Source organism: Columba livia, chromosome 1 (genome assembly GCF_036013475.1).
Source record: "Columba livia isolate bColLiv1 breed racing homer chromosome 1, bColLiv1.pat.W.v2, whole genome shotgun sequence".
Lineage (NCBI taxonomy): Eukaryota > Metazoa > Chordata > Aves > Columbiformes > Columbidae > Columba > Columba livia.
The window spans coordinates 205,424,850-205,441,620 of record NC_088602.1 but is presented as its reverse complement, the minus strand read 5'-3'; the positions used below and the strand labels follow the sequence as shown (position 1 = coordinate 205,441,620).

General features: G+C 40.3%; 1 protein-coding gene across 36 annotated transcripts in view; it reads left to right on the top strand.

Moving 5' to 3' along the window:
- Positions 1 to 16,771, top strand: part of CELF2 (CUGBP Elav-like family member 2) — a 562,200-nt gene that overhangs the window by 466,337 nt on the left and 79,092 nt on the right. For all 36 annotated transcript variants that reach the window (XM_065050162.1, XM_065050164.1, XM_065050154.1 and 33 more), the window contains one exon: positions 16,714 to 16,762. In XM_065050162.1, coding sequence (XP_064906234.1) covers positions 16,714 to 16,762 — 49 coding nt within the window. The remainder of the gene's footprint in view (positions 1 to 16,713; positions 16,763 to 16,771) is intronic.

Here is a 16,771-nt window from a genome sequence, read left to right as displayed (position 1 = left end):
AAATTACCTGTAATAAAAAGGTAATCATCCAATATGACTTGAATAATAGCATGAATATGAGATATCAGTGACTTTGAGAGATTTTGACAAACAGAAGGGGAATTCGAAGAGCAATTAAGTTAGTTAAGGGATTGGAGTTATTGATTTATGATGACAAATTAAACTAATTCATTACCCATATAGCATGGCCAAATGCTGTTTAATGAAGGATCTGAAAAATATAGAACTGTTTAAATGATGAAAATAACCAGATGGGAAAGCAGAGAATTCCCAGGGAGTGCCTATTCCTAGGAACTGAGCTGTAAGACATTGAATGATGTTAGGAAAGTGAATCTGGCCCAATTCTTCCTTTAAAACACTGTGCAAATAGAACCACAATGATACATCTTGTCCAGCTCAGAAGTGACTTTTTATTATCCAAATACAGTGCTTCCACCTCTGCCCCTCAATAAAGGTTGCACTGACTTTGCCACTTAAATGAAAAATCAATATTTGCACTAAATGCGGGTACCTTAGTAGAAAGGTCGGGTTTACATCTACTGTTACTATGAAACACAGGATGGATCACCAGCTCTAAATTCATAAAATGGTAAAAAGTGACTTAGGAGCCCAGTGAAATCCCTGTAAGTAGCTAAACTTGGAGCTTAATGGCAGAATAATGGGTATTGTGCAGGCACACGGAGAGTGGAATATTGATTAACTGAAAAGAACTTCTCTAAGTTGAGCAAAACATTTAATTCCTAATCATATTGTCTCTTTTTTCATTGAGGGATGGGGGGCAAATTCACCTTCCCATACAGCTTGAGCATTAGGAGAGGTTTCTGTCATGCAGGAGAATGCAATTCATATCCTCTCTGGCTACTTTGTTGTAAGGGTTTAACTTGAACTGACCCAATGGAACCTTCACCACTGGACTTAGTTGAGATTGGAGGTCACTATTTCTCATCTTGAAGCTGTTCCACTCTGTATTTTATATATATATATATATATATAATATATTAAACTACCGTGGAATAAAGAGAAAACAAGAACTTGGTTGCCTAGTACTGAGGGCAGTGACTCAAGAATTGTGATATTAGGATATGAGTCCATGCGTTCAAAAGGAATTGTCCCTCACTGTGTGTAGTTCTGGGCGCCACAGTATAAAAAGGATATAAAGATACTGGAGAGTGTCCAGAGGAGGGCCACAAAATTAGTGAAGAGTTAGGAGAGGAAGCTGTATGAGGAGTGGCTAAAGTCACTTGGTTTGTTCAGCCTGTAGGAGACTGAGGGGAGACCTCATGGTGGCTCCTGCTTCATCACAAGGGAGGAGGGGGGGCAGGCGCTGAGCTCTTTTCTCTGGTGACCAATGACAGAACCCAAGGGAATGGCAGGAAGATGTGCCAGGGGAGGTTTAGGTTGGACATTAGGAAAAGGTTCTTCACCCAGAGGGTGCTGGACACTGGAACAGGCTCCCCAGGGAGGTGTCACAGCCCCAAGCCTGACAGTGTTCAAGAAGAGACTGGCCAACACCCTCAGACACATGGTGTGAACTGTGGGGTTGTCCTGTGCAGGGACAGGAGTTGGACTTGGTGATCCTTGTGGGTCCCTTCCAACTCAGGTCATTCTAGGATTCTATGTATGACAGGAGAGTGCAGAACTGCATGGGGTGTGGGTGTCCGTGAGCTCTTTCAGATCCCAGACGTTCATATCAGACTGTTGCTTTGCCCTGGTGTAGCAGATCTGCTAAGAAGCAAGAGCATGTTAGCCCCGCTGAAAATGCAGTTAGGTGCATGCTAGCTTTTTCAGATAGCTGGTTTGGAGTAGTTCAGGAATTTTTGTGCAGCTTTGCAGTATAATAATATCAGGATGGAAACTAAGTAACACTTAATACTGGCTTAATGTCAGAAAAATTCCCTAATGTGAAGCCCATCCTCAAAAGGCCAAACTGTTCTGGCATGTGACACTGGGCTGTACCTCTGACTTCCAAAACTCCAGAGAGTTGAGGTCATCGCTTTGCAAAATTCCTCCAGAATTTAATGTGCAGCTTAGAACATCTTATTCAGCAAGGCTGGAGGATCTGTTCACCTGATATCACTTTCAAGCTGGGTACCCAAAAATCACTGACTGGAGAACCTTTTGCTGCGTGCTTCAGAATGGAAAACTCTGAACAAAATTGAGAGGTCATCACTGTGGTACTCTGGGGTATTGCAAAGATCACCAAGATTTAGGTGGGATGCTAAGCTAAGTATAATAGGCCAGGCACTCTCTTAAAGAGCTGTTTATCCTCCTGCTGGCATTAGCTGTTTTCTGTTATCCAGAACAGAAAGTACAGGTGCCCCAGTCAGCCTCATTAGCACCATGACACAACCTATTAAAACTGTCTTCATAATGAAAAACTAGTACAGGGAGCCTTCCTAGCTGTCTGACTACTCCTACGATAGTGAAATTAGAAAGGCAAATCATAAACAATGTTGCAGGCGTCAGGAAGTAACATCATTAGAGTTGCCCTTGGATGACATTTACCTGCCTCGATAGCAGTGTTTGGTACCTATGGATCTAAGCCTGTGGTTCATGGCATGTTTATAACAGAAATGTTGTTTGTTCAGCATCTTTCTGCCATTGTATTCAACCCTGGGAGGTGTGCTGCTTCTTTCAAAGACCTCTGCTGCGCGTTCTGTGGCTATTGAAGCGATGCAATGTTCTCATTTGGTATCAGTACTCCCATGGTGATGTGGGAAGCTGAGGCATCCCTAGCTACCTTTCTGCCATTTCAATTGGGTAATGATGTTTAGATGCACCATCCTGTTGTATATGACAACATACATGATGAGAGAGAAAACATAAGTTCTGTCTTCTCTGTGGTCATTAGAAACCTCATAATACATCCTGGAAAATTAGGTGAAACTAGGTGGCTTGACTGAGCCTCTTGCTCTAATAACAGACTTTGAGCAATTATATTCTGCCTAATTAAAAATATTATTTCCAGACCCAGAGAGATAATTGATTTTTTGCTCATTCTCTGGAAGAAATTATCATCTTCATCAGCTTTAGTTGGAAGAGTCACTTCTTTGTCCGCTCTTCCCCTGTGGTGTGCAGAGCAATCATTTCTCCTCTTGCCAGCAGGGTCACTGGGGCTGCTACAAATACTCAGGGACTCATTTGGGAGCAAGCACCTCTTTGGAGTACAGATACATTCATCTGATTGTCATGGTGGACATCCAAAACCTTTAGAAACACTAAAATGTGAGTTTCAGCCTGAAAAGTTAAGGAAGACCCCTAGTTGCAGAACTTACATTTCAGGCTGTCAGGATGGAGCAAGTGATCAGAACCCGCTAAAAGAGAGTAAATATCGTTAAAGTATTTAATACTTTTAAGCAGTGCTGGAGTGGGCAAGGCTAATGTTTGTCTTACTTTTGGAATGGTCTATCTGTTCACTTACAGCTTTGCTGAAATCAGTAATGGCTTCGCTCCCAAAATGTAGCCTGAGCATCTCCAGGAGCGGAGAGAAGCAGCCACTGAAAAACATGCAACCATAACTCCACTTACTAGCAAAAGCCCACCTCTATTGCCTCGTGGCAGGGAAGTTAAAATAGCAAAAACTGCAAAAGAGAAAAAAAAACAACAGCACATTGAGCTAAACAGAGTCTTAAGCAGTGGTAAACAAAATGTAGCTTCCTTTGTGGTTGATTTTTATCCAGCTGCAGCCAAATATCAAAGCGATATCAAAGGAAAGCTACCCATTAATTAATTCAGACTGACTTCACAAAGCAAGCTGGAGCTTTTGCTGATATCTGATTCTGACAAGTTCCTAATCTTCACAAGTTGTCATTAAGAGTGGCATTAAAGCAGTCTGCAGTCAATCCCAGCTCTCGCCCCATTGTAACTCAGAGATGGGCTATCTCCCATCGCAGGAGGGGAGCAGGATACACGAGCAAGGGTTAGAATAAGCAACTTTGCTTCTTTGCAAATGGAATTTGCGATGTATCAAGGAATCTTATGAATATATTGCCCCTGTCATTCATTCCACAAATGCTCACCCAGTCCCACTTGCAACCATTACAAGTCGCAGAGAGTGGAAATTTTCTCTTCTGAAGGAGAAACACAGGGAAAAAAAAAGAAAGAAAACACAAACAGAGAAAGAAATAATTAAAAACAAAAAAAAAAAAAAAAAAAGAAGCTCATGTCTGAAAGGAATAATTGGAAGTCTGTAACAAGCTTTAAGAAAGTATGAATAGAGCCTTATCATTGTTTTCACGATAGAGAACGTAGGATTCTGGGTTGAAGAAAATAAGACTGTGGAAAATAAGACGCTAATCAGAGGATAAGATTAGTTTTAAACTAAGAACTGGAAGTCAGGTACCTCTATAAGGGAAGCTTGTAATTCCACCATGGAAATAAACAAAACACTGTAGTGTTCCTTGCTGCTGCCAGGATCTCTCAATGGGATTATAGCCTCATGCAGAGATGCAAGGTACGTGATACCTTTATATTTCCATTCAGCTGTGAATGGCTCAAATGATTGAAGGGAGTTTGTGTTCTAGACCATCACTTGAGCAAGTATCCGCCAGACAGCAACTAATATTATTTTGTGGCCAATTCATGACAATACCTTAGAGGAAAATGTGCTGGGTTATTATACACTATGTTCATTTCAAATATTGCGAGTGATACAGAGAGGATAAATGCTGTTGTGGGAGTACATCACCAAGCATCCACAGCAGCATGGATGTAGATGGTGCATTTATTTCCTCCAGGAACAAGTACTGCCCAAATGCCAGTGACAAATAGGAATTCTTTTTGACTGCACACAGAACTGAGGATTTACCGTCATAAGAGGTGAAATAAAGCTTAAATCAAATATCAGGAAAAACACTGTATGTCCAATTAGAATAATCTTCTAAAAGAAACAGTTAAATCCCAGTCCTTATGGGCATTTGGGGTAGAAAAGAATTAGAAAATATATGATAGGTAGTAATCCTGTATTGGCATTTAGTCATTTGAGATGAGCTACTGGATTTTTTTCACCTCTCATTTCTGCAATTGCTAAGAAGTGAAAGAAATTGCTATGCTAGTCTGAACATAGAATCCTCCTATTTCTACAAAAATATATGATTAACCAAAAAGAAAGATGCTTGTAAGTAAGAGCTACAGTCAGTTTAAGTGCTGTGCTGATAGCTTGTGTCTGGAGGACTCAACATTCCTCAGGCAGGCGTTCCCTTGCCTCTCGTGACCCTATTCATTTTGCAAAGAATGACATGGATTTATCCCAGTTTAAAAGTGGCCTGATAGCCAACAGTGCTCATGTCTCGCACTTGTCTTCCTCCCTGTTGGCATGAGAGCCAAAAATAGAGGGTGTGACTTGGTGAAAATTTCTTTTTCCGCACCCATGTTGTCTCCCCCTGTGCTTTCATTGCCCTCTGCTAGTTTCAACAAAGCTGCAACAGCCCTCAGGCTTCATTAGTCTCACTCAGAAAAAGTAGCATACGCCAAGAAACCAGGAGTTCAAGAGTTCCCAGTAGCTCCAAATGCTACCTTTGGAGTAGGTGAGATGAATGACGTAGGAGCTTTTAGCTCAGTTGGTTTTATCAGAGGACATAGCTCTCCGTGGCCTCCAGCTGTTCCACCTGAAGCCATCTCTGCAAAGAGATTTCTTTGACCTTTAGGCAAGTCACAAGTAAACACGTTACTCATGGGGTACAATGCAGAGGAAACTTCTAACTGGGTAGAATAGCAATACAAAGAATAAGAGAAGACAGCTTTTCACATGCTGGCATTTCTATTCACTAAATTAACCATGTTGGTGCTTTTTCAAGACAACGAAGGGGCCCGGTCTCTGCAAAAATGCATTAAGGTTCATATTTGGGGTCAGATATTAGTTCAGAGGTGTGCAGATGGGTGTGGGCAGGTTGATTTTGGCCTTACTGTTCCTGATACTGTCTCTTTTCCTAGTGAAAGCTTAATCGCAGCTCAGTCCAAAACCACAGCCAGCTGGAACTGACTCATTCTTCAAAAATATATGTTTCTGCTTATGTTGACCATTTATTTTTTTGTTTGTTTTACTTCCCAGGCACCTAGTGAGGGAAATATTTAAATACATTAGAATTCCTTAAGATTAGCATTATCAATGTATACTGCTTGTTTAGTATGAACAAAATACTTCCTTTATGAAAAAAGAAAGCACTGGCAAAGTACATTAGCTACAGAGATGCTAAAAAATTAAAGAGAATGAGTTCATACAAAGGGTGGTTAAAAATTACATGGTTACATAATGTGATTCTTACTGCTGTTTGTAATCGTATGTATACACAACTAGACATTCATATTTTTGTGTGGACTGTGTGTTGGTGTACACTTGTGACTGGAGACTGCAGTGACATTCTGTTTTTCATAGATGGATCAAATATCGAGCTATCTTTTTTCATTCTCTCGCCACAGCCAGATTATTTCACCACTGCAGAGTATTGGCACACATTGAGAGCTTTTATTTGGATGCTGACACTGGATAGTTGTGGAAAATTCCTGTAACTTCAGCTCATGGAGAGCTTAAATAGAATTTATGAGCCGTATCCACATTTGGCATAAAATATTATGGCTCTGCTGGTTAAACAATAAAACTGTGCTACTTACCCCAGCTGATCTCAGTCAGGAGAGTAGGATTTTTGACATCTTCATTCAAAAGCCCTTTTCTACCTGAAAGCTTTGGCTATTTGCTCTAATATTTAATGAGGCATGTGTGTTGACAAGTAGTTTGGGGCTCATATCTGACCTTTGAAGAAATCTGGATTAGTCTGCGTTTGGTAACAGGGAGGAATTTGACTGTCCGACTGCTGGAGAGGTGGGAACTGTGAATCAAGACATATTCTGGGCTCAGAACCCCTCTGCAGCCCCACATCATCGGTGCCAGCTGTTTCTATAAATGGTACCCTCTGCTCTAATTTAAAAGGTATAACTCCAATAGAAGTTGTGATTTTGATGCTTTTGGGGCTTATTTTAGACTTACCTCAATCACACTGTTAAGCTATAAGATATTCTCACTGGTACATTGTAATGTAAATACTAAGCTTTCCAACAAGAACTTTAAAAAAGCTTTACATTAAAAAAAAAAAAATAAAATCCCATAGCCTAAAATTTGAGGTTTGGCCCAATTAAGAGACTCTGTTTCTGTCAGAAGGGGAGACCAAGTGCATTGTTGGATCAAGGTGACCTTCCATGCTGCAGAGTCAGGCAGAAGATCTGCTTAGTAAAGGAAGAGAAAAATCTGTGATGTGAAACTGAGGGGAACTGTTGAGGCTGGTTTCTCTCTTACTGAATGGCAACCAAAAATGGAGAAGTGTAGATGAGATAACATTGTGAAAGAAACAGAGGAACACCTATCTATGCTTTCTTGCCTTTCTGAAATGTTGCTGTTGTATGTCCTTCCTTTTTAAAGGGTTATTTCCTGAATTTCATCTTGGCAAAGGTAGAGGATATTGCTGAGCATAATCACATGGTGTTTTCTCAGAGCACAGTTCACAGAGGAGACAGTACATGCAAACACAGAACAGTGTAAATCTTAAAATAAAACTTCTGCAAAACAAGCATTTAATATCCTAGTATCCATGCCCTCAGTCCCAACCGAGTCTATGTTTTGCATTACAAAAGCCATTGCATGTAAAAACCTTTCATTTAAACTAAATTTTGTCACAGTCATCAGTAGCCTAAAAGAATTTATTTTATTTTTGTTGGGAATTGTGTTTTTGGGGGAGGAGAAGAAGGAGGATTGCTTTGTTTTCTTCACAAGTTTCTAAAAATCGTCCTAGATGTTGATGTGGAATCAGAGGGATTACTGTAGAAAGGGAGGGGCTTCATGCGGACCAGGCTCAAACATTAACACCCTAAAATGGTGCCCACAGCATGAGCTACTTGAATGTTTCCTTTCGGCAGCAGGAGAGGTTTTTTTTAAGATGAGAACATCGTCTTGAGTCTTTACAGATCCTGAAGTCATAAATAAGAAGGGCAAAGTCTCCTGAACATGCTCTCAGGAGTTGGTGCTTCCTAAGCAGGAGGTTTTACTTTTGCTAGGAGAACAAATGTGAAATATGCCTCTGCAGACCATTCAAGTAAAGACAAGCCTCTGCTTTGCTGCCTTCCCCTTCTGGAATTGTTAAGGGACATCTGTTTCATTCCTGTGGGAGGTGGGAAGACATTTCATGGAAGATGAGATAATAGGTAGTGTGTTTTGGCTTTGCTCTGACTCTGTTTTCCAAATATTCATATGGGGGAGTGGAGAGGGGTGGTGTTCTAAGAGTTGAAGGAAAAGTCCTCCTTCTGAAGTCTCAGCCTCCTGTGGACTTCTGGAAACCAACACCCAACAAGGGAGATGGAAGAAAGTACGGCTTCAGAACACTTGAGTCATGTTCACTGGGACATTGACTGTAAGGCTTGTCTCATGCTGGGAACTGAGTCCTGGCATCTTAGGTCATGCTGGGCAAATCACCCGATGCAGCGTTAGTTATTAGCTGAGATCCCGAACCCACAATAGCTTGGCTGGAATTTGCTTCTTCAGCTATCCTGGATCATTGCTTCAGGTTCTTACATTACTTCTTGATTAGGGTATCTAGGGAGTAATACTGTAAAAAAAAAAACTGCTTGCGTGGAATACACTCGTTCATTAAGGTCTTGCCTATACCTGGTGATAAAACTCTGAGATTTTGGCTTGAGAGACTTGGCTTTGATTGTGGAACAATTCCAGATGAATCGCGTATATCTTCTCTGTCTTTTCTTTTCCCCCATCTTCTTCCTTTCTCCTAAAAGTAGAGAGCAGCGGTAAGCACCTGGCAATGCTGTTAGGAGGAGAAATCAATTAGAGCGTGAGGAGCTCGGGCTTTGCTGCGGTGGGGACAGCCCGGCTGGGCTGTGCGGTGCCTCCCTGTGTGACACTGGGCACTTCTCTACTTCACCGCCCTTCGTGTGCCACTCAGAAACTTGGGCAGTAATTTCGGCTCCTCACAGTTAACTTGAATGGGTGTTAAAACTCAGTCAATTAGTGTCACAGAGAGACTTTTGTTATCTTTCTGTGCCTTATCATTTTAATGCAAAGGGAAAAAAAAAAAAAAAAAAACAACAAAAAAAAACCCCCACACATCGGCATGCAAACTTCAATTGGCAAAATGTCAACAAAAGTTATTGCCGCTGCAGATGAGATGAATAACTCTTGCTGTTAAAGTAATATCTGGTGCTTTGCTCAGATGTCTAATGGGTTTGCTTTTTAAGCATGGATGATACAAAATATCCCCAAGGCATTATTCCCAACAAGATATAGAATCCCACTTAATGTCTATTTTTAGGATTGAATAGGTTCTGTAAAGGCTCATTTGTTTGAAGAAAAGATAGTTAATCACTGTGGTTTCCATGTGATTTTGAAGAGAGAATTTTTGATCGTACCTCCCTTTCCTTATCTCCACTCCATTTGGCTCACATGTGTCCTGGAGTTGCTGCCATTTGTGTGGGTAGTAAGGAATGAAGGAATTAAATAAATGGGGTAGAACTGCTAACAGAGCAACAGTACTTATTTGTACATTGGCACTTCTAAGACTACCAACTTTTTCATTTCTATATGAGGGTACAACTTTTAAAAGAGACTAAGTGTTACAGCCTAATTAGTAAATGTGCAGGAAGAACAGCAGGATGAGGGGGTGATTGTGGAAGGGATCGCTAAAATATTATTATTATTATTATTATTATTATTATTATTATTATTATTATTATTATTATTATTATTATTATTATTATTATTTTAAAGCACAGCATTGTTTTTAGTCGCTCTAGCTAATGTTCAATTTAACTTGAATTTAGAACACAGAGTGCAGTGGATTGCAAATGACTGAGTTGGAAAGCTTCCAGAAGTCATTGAATTGCAGTAGTTTTAGTGTTCTCTGGTAAAAGAAACAACTTGTTTTAAGCAAGCTATGTGCTTGTTTCTATGCTCTAAATAGAAAATAATGATGTTATGCATTACTGCATGAACTATATTTGGCACCCACCAGCAATATTCATTTTCTTCTGCTTCTCTCCCTTTCTCCTTTCCTCTCTCTCTTTCCAAAGTATGCATCTATATATATATATGTATGTCTGACAGTAATCTAGGAGGCCAAGCAACAGACTGCATTCTTCTAATACTAAAATTGTATGAATACCTAACACAGTTTAAATCCCTTAAATTGGGATTTATGAAAGGATGACAGCAAACAATCTTCTGGCTATGCCATTGCTCAGGCAGTTACAGCTACTGCTTTGCATTTATTTGTGAGAGTCTATGTGACGGATGCACATTTGTGCTCCTTTTACCTATGAATAAACTAAGGTAAATGACTTAAACCAATACTGGAAATCCAAACCTCTGCCTGTGCCAGTAAAGCGAGAAGGACCACGGTGTTGGTCTTATTGCCAGTTAACACTTTCCTGTCCAGTGTGGGGGGCGTATTTGGGGGAATAACTGGGGCTAGACACTGTTCCCACTAGGCAGTATGGACACAGGCATACTCTTTTGAGTTGAAGGAGAAGTATAGCTGTGTAATGCAAGCTGTGCCATGCCACTTCTCCTAAAAGCTGGAAATCAGTCTCTTGCCTCTTTTATTCACTACTATTTATTTGGCCTCAGAGACTGTCCCCGGTTCCCAGAGAAGTTCCCTGAAGCTGTAGCCAGATATTGACTGTATAATTCAAGTTAGTTTGACCCTAGAGAAGTCATTCTAAACAGTTCTCTTCGATAGGAAAATACACCTCTTTCGCTTCTGAGAAACTTGTATTACTTGTGAGTCACAAGGGTTTAAAAAGGCAAAACCAGTTGGCATTGAAGTGATGTGAGAAACATGTTTGAGAGCTCCTCCAAAAGGATGCTGCTGAAAAACTTGGCAGCTAAGAGCTGAAATGAGGAGCTGAGGGGGGATGTGTAGAGGTGTCTGCACATAATAATCCAGAAAAATAATCATCTCCAAAGACACTGAAAATCAATTAATTATCTGGTGTTTGTGGACCATTTTCTTCCCCCAGTCTTTTGGTAGGTCAATATGTTCCTTCCTGACTTCCAGGCTTGGCAAAGGTGTTCAGGAACCTGAAGGTAGAGATTTGCTTTCTTCTTTTCCTTGGACTAGAGTTCTAATTAAGCTGCACTAACTGATTGGAGCAGGGGCTTGGAGAAAACTTTAAATTCATTCCCAGACCAGAGTTAGGCAAAGAACATAATTTTTGCCATTGTTTTTCATGCTAGTGCATCTTTACTTGCTTTTCTTTCCCTGTGCCTTTAGCCTGCCCCTGCTGCTCCTTAATATTGTTTTCCTCTTGGGTTTTCCTAATGGTTCCAAAAAGTCTATGGATTTATAATCCTTCTTCCAAGAAGAAAATAACGGTTTTATAATGGTCTGATGTCTTCTCTCTCCCACATTATCTCCTGCCATTTTACAATTGTGAGATGTACAAAATGTGAAGGAAGTCCCTTTTGGCGTCAACAATGATTGATGCTAGCAAAAAGCCAGTCTCAAAGTGCTAGAAAAGACAAGGTACATGCAAAGTGTCATTATTTATTCCTATTGCAGTTTGTTTGGTCTGGATGTTACCCAAGTAATGCAAGTTCTTCAAATTTACCCTTTGCCTAGGGGAAGGTTTATCTCAATTTTTTGTTGTTTCCTCACAATGTGGTCTGTGAAGGTGACAGGTAGGGGACAAACTGAGCTGGGGCATGGCTGGAAACTTATAGCCATGGCAGATGACAGGGAGGAAAGGGCACAGGTCTAAAGAAGGCTGAGAGCTCTAGAAATCTGATGATGGCTTTAAAAGGTTGTAGAAACATGGTGAGAGGAACGGTAAGGAGTGAGGAGTGACAGATAACGTCCTCTGCACCCATCCCCTAAACTTCCATGGTGTAAACTCACACTGTGCTTGACCTTAGAGGATTTGTGGGAGGTGATCATTGACCGACATACTGAGCTTGGTGAAGGAAAGGGCAGGTTTATGTGCATTCATGGTCCTTTCTTCACAAGTGGTTTTCTTTCCTTAAGGCACTAGGAATGATGGGAGCAAGGCATTTGCAGTCTGCACCAGCAGAAATGGAGAAGAAAAGCTGCTAATAGATATAGTAATCATGTGTGAAGGTGTTTTTGCAATGGACCATAAAAATAATGATTTTTCATAGTCTAATTACATGGCCAGAGTTTTGGAGGTGCTGAGGGCACCTGAATTTCACAGATTCAACACAGCTGCAGCAAATTGAGCCCATCAGCTCCTTCATCTTCACTGAAAGGCATTTCCTGCTTTTTAATCACCAAAGTCCTATGTAAGACAAACATACTCTTATATATAACAAAATACCTCTTATTAAACCAACCGATACAGATCATTTAGTGTTGACTGCCTCAGCCTACAAACTTTGCTTCACTTGCAGAAATCACTGCTTGCAGGAAGTCTTTAGCCTACCTAGAACATCTGAGTGCCCATTTCTCTTCAGAAAATGATGGAAGGCAGGTGCCTGAAAGCCTTTCCACCAAATACGCTGACAACGCTGAAATGAGATTTAAGCAATTGCTGGTGACGCAGCGTGCCAATCCCATGCTTGGCCATGCCTGGAGACAGTTCTTTCCCATTCACCCGTAGCATTCTGGGCTTAAGATTACACCTGATTTGAAGCATCCCCTGACTAAATAAAACAAGCCATAAGCTGATCGCATCATGCAATGTGCAAGCACACAATAGTAATCACAGCTAATGACTCCGCTAAATGCTAGGCTGCACACACCTCCTTGTTTGGTGTTTGTTTTGTATACAGAAGGTAACATCGCCTGAATAACGAGCATGCCAACTTACAGATGGGGTTGTGGAATCATATTTGACAGCCGATTAGAGTAATCTGACAGAAATGATGACTTAATCACCACGACAGACTCCAAATTCCCAGATAGAATTCCACCCAGGTTAATCTAATTTCCTTGCAATATTTTTGCCAGAAATAAGACTCTTAGCTGGCTTGTTTTCTCCCATGCAGATGTCACATGGCTTTGACAAGAATGTAAATAGATAGCATTACTATTGTCAAAAAGATGACTTTGAGGCTCTAAAGGTGGAGAGGATGCATGCCTTTGAGAGGTTTTTGGGTTGCTCTGCTGTGATTTTTTTCTCTAATGAAGTTATATTTACATGCACTGGGATGTACTCAGGAAAAGGAGGGTGAAAAAAAGATGTAACTAGTCAATTGCAACTCTAGGCTATGGCTTGGTCCTGCTGCTGCCATCGACATAGCCAGCGGCCAGATTCTCATTGGTTTCAGGGTGATTTTCAGGATTGCATGTTTGACAGCTGTTTCTTCCCCTTGTTGGTTCCTGTGGACCACATCAGCACCGCTGTTTGGGATGCACCCGAGGAGTAGCGGTGATGTGCTTGGCCTTGGGCTTTGCGTGGCCTCCATGACAGCACAGACAGTGGATGGAGCCTCCACTTTGCTGCCAGCGCTGCTGCAAGGCACCATGCAACCTTGGGCAAGAGACATTTGCCTCCTCTTTGTTGTAAAACAGTGGTGATGGTGTTTTGGGAGACATACAGGTAGAGGAAAGGTAGCTCGTGCCACTGCTGTCTGCACAACGATATCTCATAGAGCTCTCTAAATTATTGTCAAGGAGAGGTTATTCCTTACAGCCTGTTCTCCAGCCTGGTTTCAGTATCCCCATGCACAGTGCTTGCTGGGGGAAGCTGCCCATACTCCAAAAGAACTTGCCTGAGCTGCATTGTTCTTTTTTACTGTAAGGTCTGTGCACAGGATGATGTTAATGTCTATATATTTTTTACTACAGTTACTTTTCTCTATTCTAACTATTTATTAATTGCAACTGTGCATTCATAAATACTGTATTTTTATAAGCAAAGGTTTCTTCAAGCACAGAGGAAAATGTTTCCTGTTTTTCTGTGTGACAACGTGACATACTGAGAAATCACTTACCTTGAGATCCATAAGTGTATGGCTTTGTGATGTATAGCTACAATAACAGCTTTCTGATAACACATGAAATCCTTCATTTCAGTAGATGACATGATTCTAGTCGGTGGCATCTAATTTGAAACAGGTTTATATCATCTATAATCTTTTGGAGGGCCTCACAAAGCACAGCTATTTTATTATTTTATAGCCTGCAGTTATACAAGCAAGATATAAAACGCACAGATTATTTTCTCTTTTGCTCATCGTAGAGTGAAACGATAGTACCTATTTAGCCTTTGTCTCTGCCCCCTTAATTTTCTTATTCACTGCACACTTCTTTGAGATTCATTCTTTTCTTTTTTACACTTACTTTTAAATATTTTATGGGTAGAGAGCTTATAATATGTATTGTCACGGCAGTTGTCTCTAGAGGTCAGCAATGAGTTTAATAATGAGATGCGAACCAGTGACTCCGTAAAACCCATTTCAAGTTATAAATGGCATGTTTTATTGAATCTAGTGTTAAAGGTTGTTAACGTATCAATTGGTGATGGTCAGGGTTAAACAAGCTTCAACACGAGCCCTCTCATGTTAGGAAACTGTCAGTAATGTATTTTTCCACCTTCATCTTCGCCGAAGCCATGTTTGTGTATTGCATCCATTTTACCATGGGTATCCTGTGGTTTAAACCCTCTAGGCCTGATCTGAATCTTTCATTAGTTTTGCTCCAATATAGTTCTGTTAAGCACGATGGCATCACTCCTGACTTCGGCTTGCTGGTGCGAAGAGAAATTGGATCATGGTTTTTTAGCTGGAACCTTTGAAATCAGGTCAAAACCCAATTGAAGCATCTTGTTAAATCTTGCCTTTTAATTTGCCAACATATAAGATTACTGACTTAATGAACTTGGGGTAATTATGCATGACAAAAGAGGATGATTTCTGATGTGTAACTGTGTGTGTCAGGTAACACTGATCTTTATATTGTGACAGTGGGGCTGCAAAAATAACTTCTAATGAATTTGGTCTAAAGTTGTCTTCTTTGGTTCAGGCAGTTTGAAAAGAGAAAGGGTTTTAACATTGCTAGAATTGCCTTTATTCAAAATATCTCCACTTAAGAACATAAAATGCAGCTAGACAGAACAATAGATTCTCTGTCTGCATGAGGTCTGGATTTGGGTTGGGTTTCTATAACCTGCATATTCCAAAATTTACAATACTCTTTTTTTTTTTCCTCTGTTTTGTCGCCAATATTGCTCTGCAAAGACATCAATACCTGCAATGGACTCATGGAGCAAGTTACACCTTTCACTTTTTGCTTGCTGAGTCAACACACTGCATCACATCCCCATGAATTTTAAGTCTCCTGTAGTGCCCGATGTATTGTTGATGCCAGGATAAATGTTAAGCACTCGTTAAAGAACACAGAGTACAATAAAACTTCACTTTTTTCTATAAATTGGATCAAATAAGAGTGGTGGCAGACAAGTGCTGGGCTATTAAAGTCCATTTGGGAAACAAATGATTCAAAGCGAACAGAATTGTTAAAATTGAAGCAAATTTATGCATCCTAGTGACTACACCCACCTTGTGGCTTTGCCTTTTCCTTAGGGCACAGTGGGGAGCTTTGCAAGCCGTACAAGAAATGCATTGATTTGCAGGGCTGGAGAGAGTTCTGGACTTTGAGTAAATGTTAGGGAAAAATTCATTGCAATATTTTCTAAAGAATCTAGCAACAGTGTCCTTGGAGGTTAAGTAAGTGACTCCAAAAGCGATGCAGATTTGGTTTTCTGTGCTGCTTTGAAAGCACATTTGATAAGAGTACATGGATCTTCTCTCCTGCTCAGCTGTTTTTGTTTCCCAAAGTTTGCCATAATAGTCTTTTATAAAGAAACAGAGTTGCCTCTGACATTTTCAGGTAATAGTCAGTCCTGTTGCACTGAAAAATCATAGAAAAGGAGCATAGATTTTTGCATGCTCATATGAAATGGTGAGGAATTGCTGAGGAGAGAAAAGGCAGTGGCCTGTTTCTGCTGGAAGGTTCGTGCAGTCTAATCCCAGCAATTCTGCAGAACTCCATGGAAGAAAATAAGAATGGATGCTTTTTGGGGAGGTTCAACATCTCCCACATTGAATGGATGGAGGAAGAGGTTGAAACGGAAAACTTATTAGGAGCTTTATGGAAGCCAGGATTGTGCTGTGTTGTAATGGAAGCTTTATGGAGGAATGTATAATGTATTTAAAGGGAAAAAAAAAGAAAGAAATTAGGAAATACTAACCAGTTATAGGAAGTTCAAGTCTCTTCTTCTCCAGTCCTGAAAGGATCAGCACATGTTTTTTTAATTACAAGCAAAGTTCATTTGTCAAACTCGACTCCTCTAAGTATGCTTGAAATGCTTGCTAGCTCTTAAATTACTTGAAAACTCCATCTCAGTTTTGGCAATGGTTGAGCTCAAGGAAAGAAAGGCTGGTAAAACAGAAAGCAAGCATGCCATCACATAATGAGGGCTGTAACTTTAGAGGTCTTCTGAAACTAGATACAGCAAATTCAAGTTTTATATGAGTCCTGTGGGCCCAATGCTCTATTTTTTTAATTTTCCTGGTTGTAAAATGCTCCTTTACCATTTTATTTTTTCTTAAAAGCCTATAATACAGCATTATTTTGAATTTATATAATTTCAACATATTTAATATTAATCATGTATCTTTTTAGGCCTTCATTAAAAACACAATTCTTGATTTCTTATGACTATCCAACCTGCCTTACTCTTTTTCATTTTTGTTTTTAGATGCATCATCCTATTCAGATGAAACCTGCAGATAGTGAAAAGTCAAATGGTATGTGTT